The sequence below is a fragment of the Scyliorhinus canicula genome, chromosome 2, assembly GCF_902713615.1.
Source record: "Scyliorhinus canicula chromosome 2, sScyCan1.1, whole genome shotgun sequence".
Taxonomy (NCBI): Eukaryota; Metazoa; Chordata; class Chondrichthyes; order Carcharhiniformes; family Scyliorhinidae; genus Scyliorhinus; species Scyliorhinus canicula.
Window position 1 is genome coordinate 81742126 of NC_052147.1, and position 25069 is coordinate 81767194.

Below are 25069 nucleotides of genomic sequence, written 5' to 3' on the forward strand. Positions count from 1 at the left end.
AAGTTTTGGGTATTCTAAAAGACATTAAGGTGGACAAGTCCCCAGGACCGGATGGGATCTATCCCAGGTTACTGAGGGAAGCGAGGGTCGAAATAGCTGGGGCCTTAACAGATATCTTTGCAGCATCCTTGAGCACGGGTGAGGTCCCGGAGGACTGGAGAATTGCTAATGTTGTCCCTTTGTTTAAGAAGGGTAGCAGGGATAATCCAGGGAATTATAGACCTGTGAGCTTGACGTCAGTGGTAGGCAAATTGTTGGAGAAGATACTGAGGGATAGGATCTATTCACATCTGGAAGAAAATAGACTTATCAGTGATAGGCAGCATGGTTTTGTGCAGGGAAGGTCATGTCTTACAAACCTAATAGAATTGTTTGAGGAAGTGACAAAGTTAATTGATGAGGGAAGGGCTGTAGATGTCATATACATGGACTTTAGTAAGGCGTTTCATTAGGTTTCCCATGGCAGGTTGATGGAAAAAGTGAAGTCGTATGGGGTTCAGGGTGTATCAGCTAGATGGATAAAGAACTGGCTGGGCAACAGGAGACAGAGAGTAGTGGTGGAAGGGAGTGTCTCAAAATGGAGAAGGGTGACTAGCGGTGTTCCACAGAGATCCGTGCTCGGACCACTGTTGTTTGTGATCTACATAAATGACCTGGAGGAAGGTATAGGTGGTCTGATTAGCAAGTTTGCAGATGATACTAAGATTGGTGGAGTTGCAGATAGCGAGGATGACTGTCAGAGAATACAACAAAATATAGATAGATTGGAGAGTTGGGCAGAGAAATGGCAGATGGAGTTCAATCCAGGCAAATGCGAGGTGATGCATTTTGGAAGATCAAATTCAAGAGCGGACTATATGGTCATTGGAAGGGTCTTCGGGAAAATTGATGTGCAGAGAGATCTGGGAGTTCAGGTCCATTGTACCCTGAAGGTGGCAACGCAGGTTGACAGAGTGTTCAAGAAGGCATACAGCATGCTTGCCTTCATCGGAAGGGGTATTGAGTACAAGAGTCGGCAGGTCATGTGCAGTTGTATAGGACTTTGGTTCGGCCACATTTGGAATACTGCGTGCAGTTCTGGTCGCCACATTACCAGAAGGATGTGGATGCCTTGGAGAGGGTGCAGAGGAGATTCACCAGGATGTTGCCTGGTATGGAGGGTGCTAGCTATGAAGAAAGGTTGAGTAGATTAGGATTGTTTTCGTTGGAAAGACGGAGATTGAGGGGGGACCTGATTGAGGTCTACAAAATTATGAGAGGTATGGACAGGGTGGATAGCAACAAGCTTTTTCCAAGATTGGGGGTGTCAGTTACAAGGGGTCACGATTTCAAGGTGAGAGGTGAAAAGTTTAAGGGAGATGTGCGTGGAAAGTTTTTTACGCAGAGGGTGGTGGGTGCCTGGAATGCTTTACCAGCGGAGGTGGTAGAGGCAGGTACGATAGCATCATTTAAGATGCACCTGGACAGGTATATGAACGGGTGGGGAACAGAGAGAAGTAGACCTTTCGAAAGTAGGAGACAGGTTTAGATGAAGGATCTGGATCGGCGCAGGCTGGGAGGGCCGAAGGGCCTGTTCCTGTGCTGTAATGTTCTTTGTTCTTTGTTAAGCTGAATATTGCATCTGCATTAATAACTTGATATAATGGCTGAGCAAATTTATTTTATTACAATAGGAGACGTATTTTTTGTTGCAATTGTGGCCAAGCATATGCACAACGAAGAAGGGGAAGCAAACAATTTATTGGAAGTATATTCACCACATTGAGTTGTTGGACTTGAATGAGAAACAATTTGCTGTGAATCCCCTGTAGCCTGAGTAAAATTTTCTAACCATCTAGACCATTCTGTCGCTCATACAGAAGAAAATATTCAAAGGAGCCTCAACAACTACCATTTGGGCTTTCAATGTGAAACATTTTTATTTGAGTTTCACAATTGTGATGTTGTGAATTCCTGGATTTGACACTCGAATATTTAAGGAATGGTGATTCTATGGCCAACTCCAAATTATTGGTGATTTGGAAATAATATGTCATAATGTTTGTTATCTTGTCCCTCTCAGTGGTAGATTTGTGAGGAGCTATTGACCTATAGTTAGTGAAATGCTCTATTACAGCCAATAGATGATACGTACTGCTGCTGCAGTGAGCCAGTCACAGAGGGGGTGGATATTGTGTCCTATGGTGGAGGTACCAATCAAGCAGAAAGCTTTATCCTTGATGATGTAAAGCCTTTTGAGCATTACCCTTTTACGCGAGTGGTACTTTACTTTGTCAATGGTGACGGTACTTTGAGGGGTCAAGGAGTGAGTTATTGTTGGAGGAGACCTATAATTTGCCATCCACTTGCAGTCGCAGTGTTGAAATGGTCCAGTTCTTCATCTGGTCACTGGTTAGTTCAAATATGTTGTTTGTGGGGCAATTTTATATTTGGGTCATTGAAGGTTAAAGAGGTGCAGTTACACCCTTTGATAGCTTGTCATTTAGCACAGTGGTTAGCACTGTTGCTTCACAATGTCAGGGTCCCAGGTTCGATTCCCGGCTTGGGTCACTTCTCTGCTCAGTCTGTATGTTCTCCCTGTGTCTGCGTGGGTTTTCTTTGGGTGCTACAGTTTCCTCACACAAGTCCTGAACGATGTGCTGTTAGGTAACTTGGACATTCTGAATTTTCCCGTGTACCCGAACAAGCGCCGAAATGTGGCGACCAGGGGCTTTTCACAGTAACTTCATTGTAGTGTTAATGTAAGCCTACTTGTGACAATAAACGTTGCTATTATTATTATTGTTATAAGATGTTGAATCACTGAAATCATTTGCAAACAAACCCAGTCCTTATTTTTGCTGTGTAGGGGATTTCATTGATGTTGTAACAGGAGATGGGCAGGCCTCAAATGCTGCCTTGAGAGACTTTCGATCTGGCTTAGACCAAGCAAATGACCATCAAAAACCATGACCAGCATGGTTCAAGGTTCTGTTGCGGCCTGGAACTGAGTGGTACTGATGCAACATGCTATGTGCTGTTTGATAGCATTATTGATGATTTCTGTTGCTTTTTTGGCAGAAGAAATTGACTGAGTTACATTTTAACAGATTTTTTGTTTTGTGTGGATTGGAAGCAAATTTGTTAATTGGCTGCATTGTTGAGTAGATGCCAGTGCAGTAGTTGCACTGAAACAGCTTAACTTAGGGTTAATGGGTTATAGCTTTGTTTTCGGTATTTGATTCCTTTTAAATTGGCAAAGTGCAGTACTATACTGTTGAAATTTGAATTTGTCAATCATATCGTCTGTTGTTAGCTTTAAGCAGTGTATGAGGGATGCAGTATTCAACAGTACTATCTCAGGTGAAATTATTCTGTTCATGATTGGAATTTAAAAAATGATGCTGCTTTATGCATGTTAGGAAGCAGCAAGTTAATTACTTAATTCAGACAAGCATTGGAATTTGGAGTAATTTTTGATTAAGATCGGTATAGAAATGAACAACTAAATTCCTCAAATAACTTGAGGTGCTTTAACAATATTTGTCATATCGACCAGCAGCTCGCATATTTGATTGGTAGTTGGTTGAAAGCCGCTGGGGGTTAAGATGGGGTACTGCAATTAGCCTCAAGTGTGCAATGCTTAGGACCAAAACTAACCAAGTGACTTTTGATTATCAGCCAGCTTCTGGGAATTGTAGAAGAAAATCAAGCTCTGCTGTAATGTTGCTCAACAACCTGCTAATGCTTTATTATCTTTGCAGAGGTAACTAAAAATTACCAGCATTCATGAAGGTAGCAGAGCAGGTTGAGAAAGTGTTTAAAAAGGCATATGGGGTCCTGACCAGCGATAGAGTACAAAAGTGAAGAAGAGTTGAACAGCTTTTATAAAGTACCACTTCAGCCTCAACTGGTGTATTGCATCCAATTCTGAGCCCCACACCAGGAAGACGGTGAAGTTTTTGGAGACGGTGCAGAAAAAATTATGAAGATGGCTCTGGGGATGAGTGATTTAATTGAAGCGATTTACCAAGTATTTGGATAAGAACCAGAGGACACCAATTTCAGGTGAATGGCAAAAGAACCAAAGACAACATGAGGAATATCATTATGTGCAGCAAGTGGTGAACTGGAATGCAATGCCTGAAAATGTAGTGGAGGCAGATGCAGTCAGGACTTTCAAAACCAAATTGGTTAGGCATTTGAACAGAAACTTTGTACAGCAAGGGGGAAAGGCTGGGGAAGTGGGTTGCTCTTGCAAAGAGCTGGCAAAGTGTTATAATTGCATGATTTTCTAAGATTGTTTTGGAACTCTGTCTTTAATTTAGAGTACAATAGAGGAATAAAGAAGGTCAACGTGACTTGTTCTGAATTCTGTTGACCATTTGAGTGGCTTGGGTGTTAACAATTAGAGGGGGGCCAAGATGTTTTACCTTGAAGAAGGTGCAAAGCATTCATTTTTTTAAAATTTAGAGTACCCAATTCATTTTTTCCAATTAAGGGGCAATTTAGCGTGGCCAATCCACCTAACCTGCACATAAGAACATAAGAACTAGGAGCAGGAGTAGGCCATCTGGCCCCTCGAGCCTGCTCCGCCATTCAATTAGATCATGGCTGATCTTTTGTGGACTCAGCTCCACTTTCCGGCCCGAACACCATAACCCTTAATCCCTTTATTCTTCAAAAAACTATCTATCTTTACCTTAAAAACATGTAATGAAGGAGCCTCAACTGCTTCACTGGGCAAGGAATTCCATAGATTCACAACCCTTTGGGTGAAGAAGTTCCTCCTAAACTCAGTCCTAAATCTACTTCCCCTTATTTTGAGGCTATGCCCCCTAGTTCTGCTGTCACCCGCCAGTGGAAACAACCTGCCCGCATCTATCCTATCTATTCCCTTCATAATTTTAAATGTTTCTATAAGATCCCCCCTCATCCTTCTAAATTCGAACGAGTACAGTCCCAGTCTACTCAACCTCTCCTCATAATCCAACCCCTTCAGCTCTGGGATTAACCTAGTGAATCTCCTCTGCACACCCTCCAGTGCCAGTATGTCCTTTCTCAAGTAAGGAGACCAAAACTGAACACAATACTCCAGGTGTGGCCGCACTAACACCTTATACAATTGCAGCATAACCTCCCTAGTCTTAAACTCCATCCCTCTAGCAATGAAGGACAAAATTCCATTTGCCTTCTTAATCACCTGTTGCACTTGTAAACCAACCTTCTGTGACTCATGCACTAGCACACCCAAGTCTCTCTGAACAGCGGCATGCTTTAATATTTTATGGTTTAAATAATAATCCCGTTTGCTGTTATTCCTACCAAAATGGATAACCTCACATTTGTCAACATTGTATTCCATCTGCCAGACCCGAGCCCATTCACTTAACCTATCCAAATCCCTCTGCAGACTTCCAGTATCCTCTGCACTTTTCGCTTTAACCCATCTTTGGGTTGTGGGGGTGAAACCCACGAAACACGGGAGGAATGTGCAAACTCCACACGGACAGTGACCCAGAGCCGGGATCGAACCTGGGACCTCGGCGCCGTGAGGCCACAGTGCTAACCCACTGCGCCACCATGCTGCCCAGTGCAAAGCATTCATGCCTGTAAACAGTGACCGAGCCATCTTTGCTTTTGGTGGATGGACTTTTAGCTCCCAAATCCCAGAAAGGTGTTTGGAATGTCAGATTAGTAAATGGTTATCCAAACTGTCTTTTTAGCTTCAAGGTGGAACACAAAGTTGGGAGTTTAAAGGATCTCCACTTGGATACAAGACCTATGTGATTCACTTTGCCGTGCAAATTGGCTTTGAGAGGGGGAAACTCCAAAACAATTGGATTTCAGGCAACCTCACAGACAGGGTCAATCCATGAGGAACGAAGAGACAGCTGGAGCAGAGCAATAGAGACAACAATTCTCTTTGGTTCATCACTCAGTAATGTCAGTGTGAGCTAGCGCTCAGATTAAAGTGATTATTGTTCTAACAACATTAGGCGGGAACTGAAGAACCTAGATTGGGGCGGATGTTTGAGGGTAAATCAACATCTGACATGTGGGAGCCTTTCAAATGTCAGTCGAAAGGAATTCAGAACCGGCATGTTCCTGTGCGGAAGAAGGATAAATATGGCAAATTTCAGGAACCTGGGATAACGGGAGATATTGTAGGCCTCGTCAAAAAGAAAAAGGAGGCATTTGTCAGGGCTAGAAGGCTGGGAACAGATGGAATATAAGGAAAGTAGGAAGGAACTTGAGCAAGGAGTCAGGAGGGCTAAAAGGGGTCACGAAAAGTCATTGGCAAATAGGGTTAAGGAAAATCCCAAGTCTTTTTACACGTACATAAAAAGCAAGAGGGTAGCCAGGGAAAGGGTTGGCCCACTGAAGGACAGGCAAGGGAATCTATGTGTGGAGCCAGAGGAAATGGGCGAGGTACTAAATGAATACTTTGTGTCAGTATTCACCAAAGAGAAGGAATTGGTGGATGTTGAGTCTGGAGAAGGGTGTGTAGATAGCCTGGGTCACATTGAGATCCAAAAAGATGAGGTGTTGGGCGTCTTGAAAAATATTAAGGTAGATAAGTCCCCAGGGCCTGATGGGATCTACCCCAGAATACTGAAGGAAGCTAGAGAGGAAATTGCTGAGGCCTTGACAGAAATCTTTGGATTCTCACTGTCTTCAGGTGATGTCCTGGAGGACTGGAGAATAGCCATTGTTGTTCCTTTGTTTAAGAAGGGTAACGAGGATAATCCAGGAACTACAGGCCGGTGAGCCTTACGTCAGTGGTAGGGAAATTACTGGAGAGAATTCTTCGAGGCAGGATCCACTCCCATCTGGAAGCAAATGGATGTATTAGCGAGAGGCGGCATGGTTTTGTGAAGGGGAGGTCGTGTCTCACGAACTTGAGTTTTCCGAGGAGGTCACAACGATGATTGATGCAGGTAGGGCAGTGGATGTTGTCTATATGGACTCAGTAAGGCCTTTGACAAGGTCCCTCATGGCAGACTGGTACAAAAGGTGAAGTCACACGGGATCAGGGGTGAGCTGGCAAGATGGATACGGAACTGGCTACGGCATAGAAGGCAGAGAGTAGCAATGGAAGGGTGCTTTTTTGATTGGAGGGCTGTGACTGGTGGTGTTCCGCAGGGATCAGTGCTGGGACCTTTGCTGTTCGTAGTATATATAAACGATTTGGAGAAAAATGTAACTGGTCTGATTAGTAAGTTTGCAGATGACACAAAGGTTGGTGGAATTGCATATAGCGAAGAGGACTGTCCGAGGGTACAGCAGGATTTAGATCGTTTGGAGACTTGGGCAGAGAGATGGCAGATGGAGTTTAATCCGGACAAATGTGCGGTAATGCATTTTGGAAGGTCTAATGCCGGTGGGGAATATAGAGTGAATGGTAGAACCCTCAAAAGTATTGAAAGTCAGAGAGATCTAGGTGTACAGGTCCACAGATCACTGAAAGGGGCAACACAGGAGAAGGTAGTCAAGAAGGCATACGGCATGCTTGCCTTCATTGGCCGAGGCATTGAGTATACAAATTAGCAGGTCATGTTGCAGCTGTATAGAACCTTAGTTAGGCCACACTTGGAGTATAGTGTTCAATTCTAGTCACCACACTACCAGAAGGATGTGGAGGCTTCAGAGAAGGTGCAGAAGAGATTTACCAGGATGTTGCCTGATATTGGAGTGCATTAGCTATGAGGGTAAATTGAATAAACTCTGTTCTCACTGGAATGATGGAGGTTGAGGGCGACCTGATAGATGTCTAGAAAATTATGAGGGGCATAGACAGAGTGGATAGTCAGAGGCTTTTTCGCAGGGTAGAGGGGTCAATTACTAGGGGGCATAGGTTTAAGGTGCGAGGGGCAAGGTTTCGAGGAGACATACGAGGCAAGTATTTTTACACAGAGGGTAGTAGGTGCCTGGAACTCGCTGCCGGAGTAGGTGGTGGAAGCAGGGACGATAATGACATCTAAGGGGCATTTTGACAAATACATGAATAGGATGGGAATAAAGGGATACACACCCCGGAAGTGTAGAAGATTTTAGTTTAGACAGGCTTGGAGGGCTGAAGGGCCTGTTCCTTTGCTGTACCTTTCTTCATCTTTTTGTTCTAAAAAGACTGGGTTCATGAGAATTTAAAAGAGAATGGACTATTCACCCAGCTTTAGCTACAAAGGAGAATCTCCAATTCATCCCTCACTGAAAGCCAGTTCGGAGATCAAAAGTTATCGAGCTGAGAAAGGATGTAAGCTCTCAGGAGATGAGGACCATTTCGGACTAGTTCTGGGAGAGTAGTGTCCTGTAAAGGGACAGAATATGGCCCAAGTATGGCCAGAGAAGGCGAATTATGGTTGCTTTAAATGTTAAATTGGAGATCTTTCCTGTAGCTAGATGATAATTTCCCACTGAAATAGCATTGTCAATGTTGCTTTTAGTTTGTGTGTTACGGTATTAGTCTTAAAAACTTGAAACCTCAATGTGTTCATCCTTTAATGTTACTCACTGGTATTTTGAATTTCTTGTTAAAAGTCCCTGTGGGAGGGCAGCACGGTGGCCTAGTAGTTAGCATAACTGCCTCACGCCGTTGAGGTCCCAGGTTCGAATCCCGGCCCTGGGTCACTGTCCGTGTGGAGTTTGCACATTCTCCCCGTGTCCGCGTGGGTTTCGCCCCACAACCTAAAAATGTGCAGAGTAGGTGGATTGGCCTCGCTAAATTGCCCCTTAATTGGAAAAAATAATTGGGTAATCTAAAAAAAAAATTTTTAAGTCCCTGTGGGTACCGTAACAATGGATACAATGTGCCAAATATTTTCTTTCTGTGCTCTAACCATTTTAGGACTCAGTGATTCTAATCACAATCAAACTCGAAGATTTCATTTCCCATTGTATACACGAATAGCCTACTTCATAAACCATGGCTCCAACTTTGATTTAATTTCACTATACTCAGCATATCTTCACTGTGTTACATCCTATACTCTTAAGGACAGTGCAGTCTGTTTCATAAATGTCCTGGAACTGAATCTGCATCATTTTCTGATCAAGAACCAGAGTTTTTGTGGACTGGGCAAGATCCATTTTTCTTCTGAGCTGATAGGTTTCAGTTTAAGTTTGACAGAACTGCAAATGCACAGACTGAGTTTAACTATGCTACTGTCAGAAGCTGTCACAGAATCACAGAATAATACATCGAGTCTGCACCGATGCATGGAAAATCGCTGACCTACCTACCTAATCCCATTTGCCAGCACTTGGCCTTTAATGTAATGATGTACCAAGTGCTCATCCAGGTACTTTTTAAAGGATATGAGGCAACCCACCTCTACCAACCTCCCAGGCAGTGCCTTCCAGACCATCACCACCCTCTGGGTAACAAGGTTTGTCCTCCAATACCACCACCCACCCCACCCCCACCTTGAACTTGTGTTCCCTCGAATTCAGTCTGAAGACTGTTTGTAAGGATTCCATCTGCGTTGATGGTGAAGTAATATCGATTCTGTGGATTGCTGAGAAGGATTGCAACAATACTATGAAATTGTATTTTTGTATATAATATGCAAATTTACATCTAAACCATTGGTGTTCCCTTTAGTGTACCAGCAGATTGAGATCCAATTTGTGAAACAAAATGTTGGTTAATCGGCAAATGTGAAGAGAGTAACAAGTAAAGAAATAACAGGTTTTATATAATGCCTTTAATGTAAAATGCCACAAGATCATTGTGAAGGAACATTTGACAAGCCACATAAGGAAATATTAGAATTATTTGAACTGAAGACTAAAAGCTTGACCCAAGTGGTCGATTTTAAGGAGCACCTTAGTGAAGGAGAGAAGCACAGAGATTTGGGAGGGACATTCTGGATCTGAGGGCATTGGCAGTTGAAGGCACCAATGTTGGAGAGATAAAAATCAGGGGTGTTCCAATGCCAGAATTAGAGAAACCCAAGTATATCTGAGGGTTATGAAACTTGGTAGGTGGTCAGAGATGAGGAGCAGCAAGACCATGGAGGGATTGAAAACAAGGATGAGAATTTTTAAATAGAAGTGTTGCTTCATTGAGACCCAGTGTAGCCTGATCCTTTTCCAGTGAAGACAGAGGCGATGAATTAATGCTACTTGATGTGACATAGGACACAGGCGACAGAATTTTGGATGACATCAGGTTTACAATCAGCCATGTCATTCCTGCTGTATTTCTTATTTTCTTACCTCAAGTTTATGGAGGGTAAAATTTGGAAAGCTGGTCGGCAATGTATTGGAATAGTCAAGTCTAGAGGTAATAATGGCGTACATAAGGGTTTCAGCAGCAGATGAGCTGAAGCAGGGATACATGAAATTTTATGGAGGTGGAAATAGACACAGAAACACATGAAATAGGAGCATGAGTCGACCACATGACCTAGTGAGCGCTGCACTATTCAATATGATCATGGCTGATACTAGGCTTCAACACAATTTTCCCACCTATCCCCATATCCCTTAATTCCCTGAGCCCAAAAATCTGTAAATCCCACCCTTGAATGTATTCAACGATGCAGCATCCGTAGCCCTCTGGAGTGGAAAATTGCAAAGATTCACAACCCTCTGAAGTAATTTCTCTTCATGACCGTCCTGTTATGAACAGGAGAGATGGGTAAATTGAACTTCTCACCAACTCTCTGCAAGTGGAAGGTGTTTTGGAATTAATTTAAAATTAGCTGTGGCATATTTTTCCAGATGCTCAGTTTGTGTGATCTAATTTACTAATAATTTGCAACTAACCCATGTTATAATTAACGCAGAAGGTTCATAGATTTCATAGAATTTACAGTGCAGAAGGAGGCCATTCAGCCCATTGAGTCTGCACTGGCCCTTGGAAAGAGAACCCCACTTAAGCCCACACTTCCAGCCTATCCCCGTAACCCCACCCAACCTTTTTGGACATTAAAGGGCAATTTAGCATGGCCAATCCACCTATCCTGCACACCTTTGAACTGTGGGAGGAAACTGGAGCACCTGGAGGAAATCCACGCAGACATGGGGAGAACGTGCAGACTCCGCACAGTCAGTTACCCAGCAAGGACTCAAACCTGGGACCCTGGAGCTGTGAAGCAACTGTGCTAACCACTGTGCTATCGTGCTGCCCACGGTAGTTTATTCAAATTCAAAGTCCAGAAGAGGAGTGTGCACAACTCGCCACTCTATTGCATGCACACGCAAAGTAAGGGGGATAGGAAAAAAAGTTCTGCAACTATGCATTGTAACAGCAAAAGAACCAAAGAAATTAATGTTTCACATGATTATCAGTCCAGAATCAGAAGCCAATGAGGACTTCTGTCATCAATGGGTTTGTTTTCAGCTGGTTGAAGACTAGAATTGTAAAGTTCCCTTTACAGTTGGTGCTGATTCCACAAGACAAAGTTGGTACAAAGTCATAGAGGTCTACTGCACAGAAAAGATCCATTGCATATGCGCCAGTCAAAAACAACCACCTAATTATTCTATTCCCATTTTCCAGCACTTGGACCAAAGCCTTGTGCACTTGCGATGCCATGGCATACTTCAAAATACTTCTTCAATGTTATGAGGGTCGCTGCCTCCACCACGCTTTCAGCCAGTGAGTTCCGCACTCCCACCGTCCTCCAGGTAAAAGGTTTCTCTCGCATCCCCTCGAAACCACTGGCCCCTGACCTTAAATCAATGCGCCCCAGCCCCCGGTCATGGAGCCCTCTACCAAGGGGAAAAGTTTCTTCCTTCTCTACTCTATTTTTGCCCCTCATAATTTTATACCCCTCATAATTTTATACATCTAAATCATGTCCCCCTCAGTCTCCTTTGCTCCAAGGAAAACAACACCAGTCTGTCCAATCTCTCCTCATAACTAAAACTCTCCAGCCCAGGCAACATCCTGGTAAGTCATGTCTTGGGTACTGTACCGGCGACTCCTGGTGGCGACGGGCTTACAGTCGGGGGTGAGGTTCGTGAAGAAGGGGGGTGGCGCAACTTGGAGTGTTGCCAGGCTGCATACCGTGAGTGGGGGCAGGGGTCCGCCGAACTTCAGTGTCAGGCTCCGGTGGCTGCACTGTAAGTCCAGACCGAGCAGCAGAGGGGCGCAGAGTTGAGGAAAGATGTAAAGTTTAAAACGGGTGTATTCAGCACCTTGAATTGCGAGGTCAGCGACACAATACCCCGTGATTTGAACCGAATGGGACCCAGAGGCGAGGGCGATAGTTTGGGAGACGGGTTGGGTGCGCAGGGAGCAGCGTCTTACCGTGTCTGGATGGATAAAGCTCTCCGTGCTCCCGGAGTCGAATAGGCAGGGAGTGTCGTGGCTGTTGATTCGCACCCGCATCATCGAGTTACGCAGGTGTTTCGGCCGCGATTGATCGAGCGTGATCGCTGCTAGTTGCGGGTAGTCAGAGTCCTCGGTTAAGTTGGACTCACAAAATGGCCGCCTGGAATCACAAAATGGCCGCCGCCGTCGGTCGCACATGTCGGGTTCGAAAATGGCCGCCGCCAAGATGGCCACTCCTATGACTCGCACGAGGTCGATGACGCGTCGGAAGTGGGCGTGTCCGGCTGCCGCGCGGCCGCATTGCGGGGCCTGTGGGACCAGGAGCTTGATTTCTGGGCCTGGTGAGGATTTTGTTTGTGGCCTTTGGGGCCAGCCAGGCAGGCCTTAGCGAAGTGCCCTTTCTTCCTGCAGTCGTTGCAGATCGTGGAGCGGGCCGGGCAACGTTGCCGTGGGTGCTGACCTTGCCCACGGAAATAGCATGGGGAACCCCCGGAGTGAGCGGATCGCGGCGCAGGCCTGTAGCGTGGCCGGGTCTGGAGGGGATCGAGAGGGGTTTGCAAGGTCCGCGGAGAATGTCCGAATGTTACAGTGGGCCGTTTCTAGGGAAGAGACGAGCGTTACCGTGCCTTGTAGATCCTTTGCCCAGTCTTCTAGGAGCCGCTGCCGGATGTACGAGGACCTGATACCGGACACACAGGCATCGCGAATATGCAAGTTCATGTGGGTTTCTGCCATCACTGCTTTATGGTTGCAGTTCTTCGCGAGCACAGTGAGTCTCCATGTACTCGTCCAGAGTTTCCCCGGAACGCTGGCTGCAGGTTGAGAGCAAATGCCTGGCATGTACCTCATTAATTGGCTTCACAAAGCGTTTCGTGAGTATCTCGACCGCAGCTTCGTAATTTGCAACATTCTCGATCACGGAGGAGAGTCGGTGGCCCACCCGGGCATGCAGTAAACGCAGCTTGCGAGCGCCGTCGACATCAGTCTCTGCGGAGTGAATATAGTCCTCAAAACACCGCAACCAATATTTAAACATTTCCGGGGCTTCCGGAGACCGAGCGTCCAGGTTGAGTTTCTCCGGCTTTAGAGCGCTGTCCATCTTGATTAAATTGAGATACCCTCAATCACGACATAGGAGAGAAGATAGACGATTCAAAGGCTTTAATCATCTGAGAACTGTACAGCAGCCGAGAAGTGTGCTCATCACATGTTGCCTGAGTGAGCCTCATCTTCTATACCGTTTCCTGGGGGCGGAGCCAGAGGCGGAGTCCCCCAGGGTTCCAAGCCCGGTCTTAAAGGGCCAATGCATTAAAGGTAAGGTACCATTATATCAGCTACTGATAACATTCATCACAACCGCTCTCCATGCATAACAAGTTTTGATATGTGAGTCCCCTGGTTTCTTGATTATGATGTCCTTTTTCTTCATTCATGGGATGTGGATGCTGCTGGCTCGGCCAGCATTTATATCCCATCCCTCATTGCTCATCAGTCTGCAGTCTGTGATGTAGGTTTACTCACAATGCTGTTGGAGAGGAGAGGGAGTTCCAGGACTTCGACCCAGCAAAGGAACAGCGATATATTTGCAAGTCAGGATGGTGATTGACTTGGAGGAAACTTGCTGTTCCCCATTGAGTCTGCTGCCCTTCTCCTTCTATATGGTAGTGGTCATAGGTTTGGAAGGTGCTGTCTAAGAAGCCTTGTTGAATTGTCGCAGTGCATCTTGTAGATGGTACACGCTGCTGCTTCAGTGCATCGGTGGTGGAGGGTCTGAATGTTTGTGGATGGGGTGCCAATCAAACGGGCTGCTTTGTCTTGGATAGTGTAGAGCTGCTTGAGTGTTGTTGGAGCTGCATTCATCCAGCTAAGTGGGAAGTATTCCATTGCACTTGTGCCTTCTCGGTGGTGGGTAGGCTTTGGGGGGGTCAAGAAGTGGGTTATCCACTGCTGGACACTCTGACCTGGGCTTGTAACCACAGTATTTATATTGGTAGTCTGGGTCAGTTTCATAAAACATGGGAATTAGGAGCAGAAATAGACAATTCAGCCTTTCGGGCCTGCTCCGCCATTCAATCAGATCATGGCTGATCTCCTCCTGGTCTCAAAGCCACCTCCCTACCTGTAATTGGCCAGGTTCCATTTGTCCTGATTTTTGTACACAGGGCATACCTTGGCAATTTTTCCCATTGCTGGACAGCTTGGCTTGGGATTCAAAGTTCTGGAGCACAAATCTTCAGTACCACTGCTGGAATGTTGCCAGGGTCTTTGCTGTATCTAGTATCTTCAGTCGTTTCTCTATGTCATGTGGAGTGAATCAAATTGGCTGAAGACTGACATCTGGATACTGGGGACCTGCAGAGAAGACCAAGTTAGATCATCTACTTGGCACTTCCGGCTCAATATTGTTACAAACGCTTCAGCCATATCTTTTGCACTGATGTGCTAGGCTCCCCATTATTTAAGATGGGGATATTTGTGGATCCTCCTCCTCCAGTGAGCTGTTTAATTGTGCACCACCATTCACGGCTGGATATGGCAGGACTGAAGGACATAGGTCTGATCTGTTGGTTGTGGAATTGCGTAGCTCTATGTATCACTTCCTGCTTGTTCTGTTTGCACACAGGTAGTCCAATATTGTGGCATCACCAGGTTGACACCCTCATTTTAGGTATGCCTGGTGCTGCGCCTGGCATGCCCACCTGTACTTTTCTTTGATGCAGACTTGATCCCCTGGCTTGGCAGAGTGGGTGATATGACGGGCCATGAGGTCATAGATTGTGGATGAATAATATTCTGCTGCTATTGATGATCCACACTGTCTCAAGATTGCCCAGTCTGGAGATGCTATTTCTGTTCGGAACCTGTCCCATTTAGCACGGTGGATTTCCTCCCAACACAGTGGAGGGCATCCTCAGTGTAAAAATGGGACTTTGTTTCCACAAGGACTGTGCAGTGGTCATTCCTACTGATAGTCTTATGGACAGATGCACCTATTGACAGATGTACTTATGGCAGGCAGGTGGTTGAGGGCGAGGTCAAGTATGCTTTCCCCTCTTGTGGACCCAGTCTAGCTCGTACAGCTGGATTTCATGGAAACATAGAAAATTGGAGCAGGAGTTGACCATTTGGCCCTTCGAGCCTGCTCCGTCATTCCATAAGACCATAAGACATAGGAGTGGAAGTAAGGCCATTCGGCCCATCGAGTCCACTCCGCCATTCAATCATGGCTGATGGGCATTTCAACTCCACCTCCCAGCATTCTCCCCATAGCCCTTAATTCCTCGCGACATCAAGAATTTATCTATCTCTGCCTTGAAGCCATTTAGCGTCCCGGCCTCCACTGCACTCTGCGGCAATGAATTCCACAGGCCCACCACTCTCTGGCTGAAGAAATGTCTCCGCATTTCTGTTTTGAATTTACCCCCTCTAATTCTAAGGCTGTGCCCACGGGTCCTCGACTCCTCGCCTAACGGAAACAGTTTCTTTGCGTCCATCCTTTCTAAGCCATGTATTATCTTGTAAGTTTCTATTAGATCTCCCCTTAACCTTCTGAACTCCAATGAATACAATCCCAGGAACGCCAGCCGTTCCTCATATGCTAGACCCGCCATTCCAGGGATCATCCGTGTGAATCTCCGCTGGACACGCTCCAGTGCCAGTATGTCCTTCCTGAGATGTGGGGCCCAAAACTGGACACAGTACTCCAAATGGGGCCTAACCAGAGCCTTATAAAGGCTCAGTAGCACATCGCTGCTTTTATATTCCAACCCTCTTGAGATAAATGACAACATAGCATTCGCTTTCTTAATCACGGATTCAACCTGCATGTTTACCTTTAGGGAATCCTCGACTAGCACTCCCAGATCCCTTTGTACTTTGGCATTATGAATTTTCTCACCGTTTAGAAAGTAGTCTATGCTTGGATTCTTTTTTCCAAAGTGCAAGACCTCACATTTTCTCACGTTGAAATGCATCAGCCATTTCCTGCACCACTCTCCCAAACTGTCTAGATCCTTCTGCAGCCTCCCCACTTCCTCAGCACTACCTGCCTGACCACCTAACTTCGTATCATCAGCAAACTTCGCTAGAATGCCCCCAGTCCCTTCATCCAGATCATTAATATATATGGTGAACAGCTGCGGCCCCAACACTGAACCCTGTGGGACACCGCTGGTCACCGGCTGCCATTCCGAAAAAGAACCTTTTATCCCAACTCTCTGCCTTCTGTCAGACAGCCAATCCTCAACCCATGCCAGTAGCTCACCTCGAACACCATGGGCCCTCACCTTACTCAGCAGCCTCCTGTGTGGCACCTTATCAAAGGCCTTTTGGAAATCCAGATAGACCACATCCACTGGGTTTCCCTGGTCTAACCTACTTGTCACCTCCTCAAAGAATTCTAACAGGTTCGTCAGGCACGACCTCCCCTTACTAAATCCATGTTGACTTGTTCTAATCCGACCCTGCTCTTCCAAGAAATTAGAAATCTCATCCTTAATGATAGATTCTAGAATTTTACCAACAACCGAGGTTAGGCTAATTGGCCTATAATTCATTATGATCATGACTGTTCACCCAACAGCCTGTTCCTGCCTCTTCTCCTCTCCCCCCCCCCCCCCCATATTCTTTGATTCCTTTCGCCCCAAGACCTATATCTAACTCCTTTTGAAAACCTATAATGTTTTGACCGTAACTACCTTCTGTGGTGGAGAATTCCACAAGCTCACCACTCTCTGCGTGAGGAAATTTCTCCTATTCTCAGTCCTAAGTGATCTACCCCCTATCTTCAGACTGTGACCTGTGGTTCTGGATTCCCCCACCATTGGGAACATCCTTCTTGCGTGTACGCTGACTAGTCCTGCTAGAATCATATACGTTTAACTTCAGCGAATATCTCAATCTCTCCTCGTACGTCATTCCTGCCATCCCAAGAATCAATCTGATAAATCTTTGCTGCACTCCCTCTATCAAAAGAACACCCTTCCTCGGATAGCAGGACCAAAACTGCACACAATGTTCTGGTGTGGTCTCACCCAGGACTTGTAAAATTGCATCAAGACATACCTGCTCCTGTCCTCAAATCCTCTCGCTAGGAAGGCCAGCATATATGATGAAAGGCAAAAGCAGTTAAGTAACAGGCACAGGCACTTCAGCTCCCAGGCCCACACTACCTGGGTACTGCTCCCAGGGGCCTCGCGCAAGCTACCTATTGGCTAGATTGTGCTAATGCACAATCGGCCCCAAGCCTGTCATGTGGTCTGTGGAGTCCGCCCTCTTAAAGGGGTCATGCTACCACATCCCTCACCCCTCAAGTCACTTACAACTACCCCAAAAAACATATACAGAAGTTACAATTGTTAGAAGAGCCAACAGAGGAAAGAGCCTATCAATAGGTCAGCCAGACCGGAGACCTCCCAGACCTCCGTAACCCCACTACAGGCCCCCTCAGCCAGACGTCAAATGCTGGGTGGTAGGGGGCTCAAGGCATCCATGGGGGCTGCAGATGTAGTGATCCTCATCTCTTGAACTGATAACGAGTAAGCATCCACCAGTACTAAAAACATCTTGCTCATAGGTCCTGCAATGTCAACGTGGACTCTGGTCCACAGGATACCTGACCACTTCTCAGGATGAAGAGTGGTACAATGCAACAAGGATTTCCGCATTTGGCAAGGGTGGAACTTTTGCACCAGTTCTTCAATAGCTTTATTTATATCTGGCCACAAATATAGCTGCATGCCAGCATGTTTATCTTTGTCTGCCCTGGGTGAGTGCTATGTACTTCTTGAAGGAGGGGTCTCCTGGCTGGAGGTGGGGTGACTGCTCCTGATCTCCACAGAATTACACCACCCTCTTATTTCAACTCATTCTGACAAGTGAGGTTCGGCCTCTGATGTTTCAACTTCTCCTAACGCCGCCTGGCCTGTATCATTCTTTTAACCTTTGAAAGAGTAGGGTCTCTTTGAGTCCAGCTGCGAATGTGCCCAGTGGACACTGGCAGAGTATCCAAGAAGTTGAAAGCCAGAATGATCTTCTGAGGTACTGGTGGTGGCAGAATGCTCTTTGGTAGGGACAGGTGACTTAATGTTTCCACATTGGCAATTTGCGTGGCAGGCCATTTCTGAAAAGCATAGTTGTAGGCCGCCAGCTGGAAGGCCCAAAGTTGCATCCTCGCTGAGGCTATGGGCAGTAGGGGGTTCTTTTCCCTTAAAAGGCCCAGTAACATCTTGTGGTCATTCATTATATCAAACCGTCAACCGAACACTCACTGGTAGAAGTTCTTCACAGCGTGGATATCGCTACGCCCTCCTTCTCAATCTGGGCATCGTGCAGTTCTGCTTCTGAAAGGGTTCCTGAATCAAAGGCGATAAGGCATTTCCAACCATCACCCATTTTGTGGGATAAAACTGCCCGTCCACAAAAAAATCACATGTCAACACATTTTTCCCCAGGTCAAAATGACCCAAGAGGTTTGAGGATTGCAATGCTTGCTTTGTGACTCGGAAGACTTCCTTTTGGGGTGTTCTCTATTGCCACCGCGTGGCGCTTTGGACTGCTGCAATTGGGTTTGTTTTCTGCATTGGCGCGCTTTGCCTAATGTGGCAGTGTGCTTGAATGTGGCCCCTTTGGTTGTATCAGAAGCATATGAACATGACCGGTCTCATGGAGATGCTCTCCCCCACAATGATAGCAGGCCACCTCTGACTTCTGTTGACACCCTGACCTTTTTCCCAATGCTTGGGTTCTGGTGCAGTACAGGGGGCCATGACTGATTCTCCGTTGTGTCTGTTGATCCCCATGATGTGGAGATGCCGGCGTTGGACTGGGGTGAGCACAGTAAGAAGTCTTACAACACCAGGTTAAAGTCCAACAGGTTTGTTTCAAACACGAGCTTTCGGAGCACGGCTCCTTCTTCAGGTGAATGTTCACCTGAAGAAGGAGCCGTGCTCCGAAAGCTCGTGTTTGAAACAAACCTGTTGGACTTTAACCTGGTGTTGTAAGACTTCTTACTGTGCCCACAGTTCATGACAGCTGTCGACTGCTACTAAAAACATTTACCTCCTCTCCAATGTGATGCCTTGAGACATGCACTGGAGGCTTCCATTAGTTAAGAAAGGGATTTATTGATGAAAGGCAAAGGCGGTTAAGTAACAGTATAACAGGTCTTATACTGCCCGGTGTCCTGTTCCCAGGACCCTCGCACAAATTTCCTGCTGACCAAGATTCAAGCGCTACGTGTGATTGGCCCCGAGCCAATCAGGTGGTCCGTGGGGGCCGCACTACCACAAAACCCAAAGCTCTGCTTCAAGGATACTTGCAAGTATGGCATTAAGGCCATAAACATCGATTTCCGAACCTGGAAGACACTAGTTGATGACCGTAAAATGGCTGCCCTGTGGGCCAGCATGTGGTATTATGACGATAAGTGGTTACACAGGATGGCAATTGACACCAACTCCAATAACAATCCGCAACAGAACCTGCTTCACACTGACTGAACTCTTCAGCTGTCAGCAGCTGGAACATTTGTAGAAATCCCATCCTCAACAGATTTGATTTCTTGCATGTCCAACATCTTAGGCAGATAACAGGACGCCACCAACGTATATTTAATTCTTGATCTCTTCTTATCTCCTGAAATATGCACTGTGGAATTGCAGATAAATTAGTTGCTTGGTGCTTCCCCTAACTTTGCTGTCTTTACATAGGAGCATTGGATTATTTGACCATTCCCAAATGATGATCAGAAACAGGAATTATGTAATGGGCAGCACTGTAGCACAAGTGGATAGCACTGTGGCTTCACAACGCCAGGGTCCCAGGTTCGATTCCCCGCTGGGTTACTGTCTGTGTGGAGTCTGCATGTTCTCCCCATGTCTGTGTGGGTTTCCTCCGGCTGCTCCGGTTTCCTCCCACAGTCCAAAGACGTGCAGGTTAGGTAGATTGGCCATGATAAATTGCCCTTCGTGGCCAAAAAGGTTAGATGGGGTTATTGGGTTACGGGGATAGGGTGGAAGCGAGGGCTTCAGTGGTTCGGTAAGGACCAGTAAGGACAAAGAGGGATTATATGTGAGAATTGAGTTAAGGATGTTTTATCTTTGTGATGTGAGCCTGATGAGAATATTGCATGGATTACATTGTCATTTTCAGCAGTCATGCCTCCTGAATGAATTCTGTTGAATTATTGGTGTTTGATGGTGTGCGAGGTTATCTTGCCTTCCAACAGAGCCATCTGAAAATAAGAAAATCAGAGATTGGTTATAATCACCACAAGATATATTAATTTGTATTGATCAGATACTTCATTTATTTTATGATTTTTCACACAAGGTGTATTTTTAGCAGCGATTTAAAAACTGAAATCCAAGTCTTCAAAGGAACAACTATCCCTCCCAGTGGAGCATGACTTAACCTATAGTAACAATTTTTAATAGTTAGCGACCATGGTGGAAGTCCAAGAGCTTCAAGAATATTTTTTGTAACAAACTAAAAAATGTACATCCAGTTATTTGCACTTCTGTGGACAATTCTTGCAAATCTTATTACGCTCAGTTCAGTGTCCCCATCTCTGCAAGATTAGCAACATGCTCCTGGCATTCTATAAAATATACCTTCAAAATACTTAATTGTCCAAAACAAACTGAGTCAGAACATGCTCGGAAAAACAGTCATCCAGGCTCAAAACATTTGCTCCTTCTCTTTCCACAGATACTGTCAAACTGTTGAAATTGTCCTGCATTTTCTGTTTTCAGTCAGAACCTGTTTTGTTGACATCCAGCAAGAAAAATGTGTTTTAGTTGATCAACAAATGGAGTAATTCAGAAAGCTGATAACCTTGTAACTTAGGTTATAAGGATAATTTTTTTTTTATAAATGTTTTTTTTATTGAGTTTTCATATTTTATATATGACAAATTACAAGTTATTAGAGAGAGAGAAAAAAAAAAGGAAAACACAAAAATTTTTAACATGAATATTTACAGGTAAGCATCTTCATAACAATAATTGTGGCCGCCCCCTTTAGCCAGCATACATATTTTACATTCCCCAATATGGCCGAGGCACATGTTTATAGGCATTTATTTATAGTTTGGTTTTGGGCCTTGGCTTGCCATCAAACCCCCATACCGAGCCCGTAGCCCCCCCCCCCTCCCCCCGGCTACCTTCCCCCGATTCCCGTCCATTTTCCCCTGGTTCTTGGCCACCCGACTATTCTTCCACATGTACGTTGGCCACAAACCGGTCCCGGAACAGTTGCATGAATGGCTCCCACGTTCTGTGGAAGCCGTCGTCCGACCCTCGGATGGCGAATTTGATTTTCTCCATTTGGAGAGATTCCGAGAGGTCGGACAGCCAGTCTGCAGCTCTGGGTGGTGCTGCTGACCGCCAGCCAAACAGGATTCTACGGCGGGCAATCAGGGAGGCAAAGGCAAGGGCGTCCGCCCTCCTCCCCAGGAATAGATCTGGCTGGTCTGAAACCCCGAAGACCGCCACTATCGGGCATGGCTCCACCCTCACCCCCACCACTTTGGACATAGCCTCGAAGAAGGCTGTCCAGTACTCCACAAGTCTGGGGCAAGACCAGAACATGTGGGCGTGGTTGGCCGGGCCTCTCTGGCACCGCTCACATTTGTCCTCCACCTCCGGGAAGAACCTACTCATACGGTTTCTCGTTAAGTGGGCTCTATGTACCACTTTTAGTTGCGTCAGGCTGAGCCTTGCGCACGTGGAGGTGGAGTTGACCCTATGCAGTGCTTCGCTCCAGAGTCCCCACCCTATCTCCATCCCCAGGTCGTCCTCCCATTTCCTTCTTGTTGCGTCCAGTACGGTGTCGTCCCTATCTACCAGTCGGTCATACATGTCACTACAGTTCCCTTTCTCTAGGATACTTGCGTCCAGTAGGTCTTCCAATAGTGTCTGTCGTGGCGGTTGTGGGTACGTCCTTGTCTCCTTTCGTAGGAAGTTTTTGAGCTGCAGGTATCGTAGCTCGTTCCCCCCAGCTAGCTGAAATTTCTCTGTCAGTTCGTCCAGTGTTGCGATCCTGTCGTCCGTGTATAGGTCCCTGACTGTCAGTGTACCCCCGTCCTGCCTCCACCTTTTGAAGGTGGCGTCGGTCAGTGCTGGTTTGAACCTATGGTTGTTGCAGATGGGAGCCTAGTCCGACATTTTGTACAGGCCAAATTGCTGCCGCAGTTGGTTCCAGGATTGGAGGGTGGCTGTCACCACTGGGCTGGTGGAGTGTTTTTTGGGTGGGGATGGGAGTGCTGCCGTGGCGAGGGCCTGGAGGGAGGTTCCCATGCAGGAGGCCTCCTCCGCACGCACCCACTCGGCTTCTGGCTCCTGGATCCATCCCCTTACTCGCTCGGCTGTTGCCGCCCAGTGGTAGAATTGTAGATTCGGGAGGGCTAGCCCCCCCCTGGATTTTGTTTTTTGTATGACCTTCTTTGGGATCCTAGCATTTTTACCCCCCCATACGAACGCCATGATATGTTTGTCCAGCGCTTTGAAAAAGGCCTTGGGGATGTAGATCGGAATGGATCTAAACAGGAAAAGGAACCTGGGCAGTACGTTCATTTTGATCGTCTGGACTCTCCCCGCGAGGGAGAGCGGGAGTGTGTTCCATCTTTGCAGGTCCTTTTTAACTTCCTCCGTCAGGCTGGTGAGGTTCCATTTGTGGATCCCTTTCCAGTCATGGGCTATTTGGATCCCCAGGTAGCGGAATTTATTTCGGGCTTGTTTGAACGGCAGCCCCTTTAGTGCTGCCCCCCCCCCCCCTTGCGGGTGTACTGGGAAGATCTCACTTTTGCTCATGTTGAGTTTGTAGCCCGAGAAGGCTCCAAACTCTAGGTTATAAGAATAATAATAACAAATAATAATCGCTTATTGTCACAAGCAGGCTTCGATGAAGTTACTGTGAAAAGCCCCTTGTCGCCACATTCCAGCGCCTGTTCGGGGAGGCCAGTACAGTAATTGAACCTGCGCTGCTGGCATTGTGCTGCATTACAAGCCAGCTGTTTAGCCCATTGTGCTATAAACTGACGTTGCCAACCTTGCCACCAAGAAGTTGATGTGTAATTGCATTCTATTTTGTTTAATGGTCTTTTAATGTATAAACTCAATTAATGTAAAGTGGAATCAAATTGTGTTTTTATTAATTTAGAGTATCCAATTCATTTGTTCCAATAAAGGGGCAATTTAGTGTGGCCAATCCACCTACCCTGCATATCTTTGGGTTTTGGGGGCAAAACCCATGCAAACACAGAGAGAATGCGCAAACTCCTCACAGACAGTGATCCAGAGCCAGCATTGAACCTGGGACCTTGGCGGCATGAGACAGCAGTGCTAAGCACTGTGCCACCGTGCTGCCCGGAATCTATTTTTTAAACACTTCATGGGTTGCTTTGTTAAAGAGGGAGTGGGTTCGCAAATGTAAGCTTATGAATGGTCCAGCTCTTCCTTGTTGGTGACCACTTGGTTCAGAGGTTATTTCTACTTCGAGTCAGAAGTTTAGATTTGAGCCCCGCTTGGAGAACCAGAGCCTATCATCTAGGCTAACACTGTATTGCAGCCTTGAGATTAGGTTTGCATTGCCAGAATTATGCCGTCTTTTGAAAGGGGAGTTAAACAGAGGCACTAAGCATCTTTTCAAAAGATCCCATGACACCGTTCAAAGAACAACAGAGGAATTCTTAATCGCAGCCCAGCATTTATCCTTATGCCAACATCACCAAAACAGGTGATTTGGTCATTATGTTGATTTTTTTTTATTGCATGTGGAACCTTGCTCTAATTTTGAGCCATATCTGTTTGTATAGCAGTGGCCACGCTTCAAAAGTAATTTCTTTCTTTACTTTTTCAAGGTTGTTAGTAGCTAATCTTGTCTACAATAGTACCAATAATCTAAGGGATTCTTCCAGATTATGCTTATGTACCTTCTTAGAGTAAGAACAGTATTGGTAGAAACCTGGGTCAGGTCCCCAACATTTTTTCTTTGAGCCAAATATTGCAGGGCAATGAGAGTATTGAAGAGAAGTATGGTCCTCAAAAATAATGCAAGCGTTATCATCTTTTTGTAGGTATCTTACAAATTTGATTTTGCACTCATTTGTCATTTCATTGAAAAGGCTCCAATATTTTTGTTTTTACAGGGAGCATTTCTATTCTTCCTACTGTCCTTTACCTCATCACAGGAGTCCTTAAAGAAACTGCGGTAAAGAAGCGAGATGGTTGTATGTCTTTAGCAGTTGGAGCAGCACTGCAGGCACTGAAGGCTGTTGTCTCTTCTCCTATGGCTCGAGCAGAGAAAAGCCGTGTTGCATGGACCAGGCTTCTCCGCAGTGCTCTTGCAACAATTTTGGAATTTTGGAATCCAGGTAACTGAATTTTTAACTCCCCTACATAATAACTATATCTTATATAGCTGGCAAGAAAATGACCATTTGCTCAGGGGGCAGCAAGAATGTGGGATGTATAGTGTCAATAACATATAAAAATGTTTCATAGGAATACAAGAGCTTGCATTTATTTGCTAACTTAAATATCATAAAATATCCCAAGAGACACCATCCAGAATGTAGGGGAAGTCGGGCAGAGGGGCCAAAAGGGCGCAGGGGAAGGAAGGACAGCCCAGGAAGGATGCTCAGAATAATAACAGGAAGGGGGTCCTGGGGGAACCGCAAGCAGGCCCCTAGTATGTTTCAATACCAGCAAGCCACACATAATAGTAGAACAGAGAGGTCCGGTACCCAACCACCGGGGGCCTAAAGCAAACAGCCAACCCCCCCCAAAACCTGCACATTTGTTC

The 25069-nt window shown here is 46.0% G+C and overlaps 1 protein-coding gene across 4 annotated transcripts in view; it reads left to right on the forward strand.

Moving 5' to 3' along the window:
* heatr5a (HEAT repeat containing 5a) overlaps window positions 1–25069 on the forward strand; it is a 244745-nt gene that overhangs the window by 203425 nt on the left and 16251 nt on the right. For all 4 annotated transcript variants that reach the window (XM_038781265.1, XM_038781281.1, XM_038781255.1 and 1 more), the window contains one exon: window positions 24414–24638. In XM_038781265.1, coding sequence (XP_038637193.1) covers window positions 24414–24638 — 225 coding nt within the window. The remainder of the gene's footprint in view (window positions 1–24413; window positions 24639–25069) is intronic.